Below are 4,863 nucleotides of genomic sequence, written 5' to 3'. Positions count from 1 at the left end.
CACTGACCACCATATTTAGAACAGACCATACAAGTTGAAGAGCATGAGCCTTAACAAGACTGCCCTTACTTCAGACACCAGCCACACTTTGGGGGTCCTCAGGCCACCCACACTTCCGACCAGCTGGCTATAAATCCAGATTTACCATGACACCCTCAGAATGAATAATTCACTGCAATGATTTGTAGATCTTGGGGAAGTACTATAATTATGATTACAGTTTTATTATAAAGGATACAAATCAGGAGGACCAGTCAAAAGAAGAAACATACATGGTCAGGTCTGGGAGGAAATGCAGAGCTTCTGTGTCCTTTCCTCATGGAATCAATGTGCATCATCCTCCTGGCACATCAGGGTCTTCACCAGCCAGGAGAGGTTCACTGAGCTTTGGTATCTAGAGATTTTATTAGGATTCTGTCCCATAGATGATTAATTGAATTATTGGCCATGTGGTTGAACTCAATCTTCATTTCCCCTGCCTGCTAGAGGTTGAGAGATCGAGGTGATATCCTGAGGATCAAAGCAACTCTCTTATCACGTGGGTGACCTTTCTGTACCTGATGATATCTAGGTGAGACCTTGGGTCACTTCATAAACATAACAGAGCATCCCTATTACTCAGGAAATTCCAGGGGTTTAGAGTTTCCCCAGAACCATGGACAAAGGCCAGTCTAAAAAATTGGAAAAATCTTCCTTTGATCCTGTATCCTCCTATAACTACCACTTTCTGTTTCCCTTCCATTACTGCTAGACTTCTCTAGAGCTAACTTTATTTGCTATAAACAAATACTTCCTCATCTCTGGTTTACTTCTCAATATCATTCACTTCTACCAGCTTCACAGAAAGTACATTGTGGTCACTAAGTGGCCTCGTAATTAGTAAACCCATTTCTTTTTTTGTCTTCAACCTAACCTGACTGTTCTGGTGTATGGCACTAGCTACTCCCTCTTCTGTGATGCCACTTTCTTGCTACCTTTCTGACCATTCCATTTCAATCTCTGTCTTTGTTTCTTCCATGTCTCAGATATTGCTGTTCTTTAGAATTTGATGCTGTGTTCGCTTCTCACTAGAAACTCTCCTTAGGCAATGTCACTGATTTCCATATACCTTCTTTATGCTGATGTTTCCAAATTTGGATCTTTAGACTTGGCTTTACCTGCAATCCAGACTGGATTTCTGACTTTACTGGAATTTCTATCTGGATGTCCTGTAGGAACCCTAAATTTAACATGTCCAAAACAAAATTCACTCTTTTTTTCTTTTTAATTTAACTTTATATTATAAGTGTAGTATTAGAATATAGTCCATAGGGCAATTGTAAGCATTGAATAAGATAATGCATAAAGCAAACTTAGTAAAATTCTGGCACATGGAAAGTACACAGTGCATTAGCTATTATTACATGACAGTCTCTCCTATGAGACTACAAGCTTTTTGAGGGCAAGAACCAACCGTGCATTGTCCTTGGCTTCTACTAGATACACAGTAAAGTTTTGTTGAATTAAAATGAATAATAATAATATGTTGAATAAATTGTTTGTTGTAACCATTCAATTTAGCTTAATTATCTTGTTTATTTAAAGTGGGCAACTTTGGGTATTTGTTTTTTCTTCCTAGGTGCATTGTGTTGTGATCATTCCAAGGATAACCAAATGTGCCATGATGTATGTGAACAGGTAAGCGTACATAATAATTCTAGAGGGTATTAGTTATGTAATTGTTTATACTTACATAACTGGATGCAATGCATGATCCTGGATTGGATCCTGGAATTAAAAGATTGCTATAAAAAGAACATTATTGGGATAAATTGGTGAAATTTGAATATAGACTATAATAATTTTGGATCAGTGCTTGCTCTGATCCAGAATTTGGTGATTGTATTGTGGCCAGGTAGGTGGAGCCGCCTTTCCACCTTGTTCTTAAGAGATGCATGCTGGAATTTAGGAATGAATATTGTGTCTGCAATGAATTCTAAAATGTTTCATCAAAATAATAGTAATATATGTATTTATGCAGAAAGTTAAACCATATGTTGCAAAATAGTGGGCCAATCTACATGAAGACTGGATGTTCACTGTACAACTTTTGAAACTTTTCTGTAGGTTTTAATTTTTCTTGTTGAGCCTTTTCAGACGAGTTTTACTGAGACAATACCTAAAGTCTTAAAGTCTTCCCTTTCTTTCATCATCTTGGTTGTGTAGTTTTAGCCTTAGTGCTTGAGAAGTAATGGCCTCTATCACCTTTTGGAGTTCTCAAGTAATTACCTGGATTTTGTCACTGCCTAAAACCAAGAAAGCTATCTAACTGGGATTAAAAGTACTCTCAAGCAATATTATGAATTTAGAAAGATTTTTGCAAAATACTTTCTAATTATAAAAGAAGACAGTGACTTGGCTTGCCTCAGAATTCATGTCGAAACACTATAGCAGATTAAGTTTTCTACAAATTTATTGCCGGAAAAATAGCTTTTAAAAGCAAAAATGGCCCTTTGATGCTGTCACCATAAGGGAGTTTTTAAAAGCTCTGCTACTTTTGGAAACATTGCTTTCCTGACTTTTTGCTTTGTTTCTTCTTATTTTTTTCCACTAAGTGTTCTAATAGGGTGAATGATTTTTATGAGCCACTTGCAACAGGCAAATTCTAATTTCTTAAACTCAGAAATGTTGGAAATTCTATCACTTAGTAAATTAAATGAATACTGTAGTTACCCTAATATAGAACATTCTTCCCTGACCTAGTTTCACTTTAATTGAGAAATTAGGCAAAGAAATAAGGCAAATTGGACGCTAGATATTGCTCTTATTAGTGGTTACACAAGTGTTGAATGTAACATTTATCTCCAGGTACACACTAAACTGCAGAATTAGATTTATTCCCAGATGAGGAGAGAAGTAAGGTCTGGGTTATATATGTTCACTTTCTCCTACCAAACTTAGCAGTCGGGTAAGTCATTCAGCTAGTCAGTCTTCACAGTCACTTGGAGGCGTGAGTGAGTGAGCCATGTGGAGAGAAGCCAGGCTGCTAAAACTAGCAGAGCTCACTCAAAATGAAAGGAAATACCCGGAGTAAGGAATAATTATTTCTTCAGTAGAGAATAAAGAAAGTATGGAGTCTTGATGACATTTAGGTTTTAAGTTGGAATGAATAGTAGTATCCCTGATGGTTAAGGGAGGTTGGGAAAATTTTCATTTGGGGGCGGGGAGGGGAGGAGAAGGTAAGTTGCTGAATCATCAGTGAAAACCATTGTGTGAAGACATTTGGAAATTTGGAATTAAAACTTTAGAATTTGAATTTAGATAAGTTAGGACTGGTGTTTTATAATAGTCAACGAAAGAAGGTATCAGATGTCAAGGAGTTTGTGATCTGAGAAAAGGCCCTTAATTTTTAAAAGAAAAATTAGGAGAGATACTCTAGAGAAGGAATTTTATTTGCTTTGTTTATGCTGAATCCCTCACTCACTGCTTAGACTAGTGCCTTACATGAAAACGCTCAATAAATATTTCTAGATTGACTGACTGGGGTGGTGGGGTTCAAAAGTCATAGTGCAGAGATTTAAAACCTTTTTTTACATTTAAATTTATTATGTTATATTTGAAGTTTGCAAAAATGTATTGTTTATACCGTATTTGCCGGCGTATAAGACGACTGGGCGTATAAGACGACCCCCTAACATTTCCACTCAAAATACAGAGTTTGTTATATACTCGCCGTATAAGACTACGTATATATATATATACTAGCGGCCTGCTGCCCGAAGATTCGTGCAAGATAGGCCTTCCTTTCCCTGGCTGCTGGCACTGCCTTTGCTCTGGCCAGAGCCACCTTTCTGCCTTTGCTCCGGCCTGAAGCCGCCTTTCCACCTTCCCACACTGCCCAGAGGCCTGGAGAGGCTGGGGCAGGGCGGGACACAGGCATCCTGCCCCACTCCCAGCTGCTCAGTGGGTGCGCACTGCTCACAAGCCCGCCATCTTTGTTGGGTTAATTTGCATGCTCACTCCTCATTAGCTGGTGGGCACCGTGAAGGAATGGTCAATTTACATCTTTCTTTTTTATTAGTGTAGATATCAATATCTTTCCAGCTGTTATAAATTCTTTGATTATAGAGATTGTAATCTGTTTTATTCATCTTTGTTGTACTCATATCATACCATTGCTTAAGGAAGTTGGTCAATGAATGTGTACAAGTTGTTTGGTGAAGACATGGATGCAATGAAAGGAAAATGTAGGATATTATTTGGGGAAGTCAGTAAGTCAGTGCAGGAAATTAAGATTTGTTTCAAAAAGAGAGTCTTTGCTTGTTTGAAGACAAAACTAAATAAGTTATGTCAGAAAGAAGAGATAAGTATGAGTTAAAAACCTCTCAAGATCAGGAGTGTAAGCTCTGCGATCTGATTATTTCTACCTTGAATGGGGTACAGTTTTGGTTATTAAATTTTTTGCTCTTAGATGATTTGTGTAATCATAGTACATATTCTGATATACTGGATAAGTATGTATCTTTCTTAAGTGTGATTATCAGTTTAGTGAGAAAAGTAACTGCTTCTGTTCAAGTCTTTCTTATCTAAAAATGTACATGCTGCCTCTGTAAGCTAAATTAGTTATTTAACTTATTTATATTCCTAATATTATTATTAGTTATTTACATTTCTAAGAAGTTATCTCAGTTATTTATATTCCTAATAACTATCTTTCTTGGTTAATTTAATCTGCTTTATAGAATTATAATTTTGGAGGCAGAGTGACCTGATGGACTATCTAACTTTTTTTTTATTAATCCTCACCAAAGAATATGTTTTTTATTGATTTTAGAGAGTGGAAGGGAGAGAGAGAAACCCCCATTGGCTGTGAACCAGGAATCA

At 36.9% G+C, this 4,863-nt stretch overlaps 1 protein-coding gene across 1 annotated transcript in view; it reads left to right on the top strand.

The window, feature by feature from the left end:
• The first annotated feature begins 655 nt into the window (after positions 1 to 655).
• The window catches only part of RECK (reversion inducing cysteine rich protein with kazal motifs), a 64,082-nt gene continuing 59,874 nt past the window's right edge, over positions 656 to 4,863 (top strand). The window contains exons 1-2 of the mRNA XM_006758615.2: positions 656 to 665; positions 1,619 to 1,677. Of these exons, the coding sequence (XP_006758678.1) occupies positions 656 to 665; positions 1,619 to 1,677 (69 nt within the window). The remainder of the gene's footprint in view (positions 666 to 1,618; positions 1,678 to 4,863) is intronic.

Source organism: Myotis davidii, unplaced genomic scaffold, assembly GCF_000327345.1.
Source record: "Myotis davidii unplaced genomic scaffold, ASM32734v1 scaffold534, whole genome shotgun sequence".
In the NCBI taxonomy this organism is placed as follows: Eukaryota; Metazoa; Chordata; class Mammalia; order Chiroptera; family Vespertilionidae; genus Myotis; species Myotis davidii.
The sequence above is the reverse complement of the archived record's forward strand: the minus strand, read 5'-3'. Positions and strand labels throughout refer to the sequence as shown.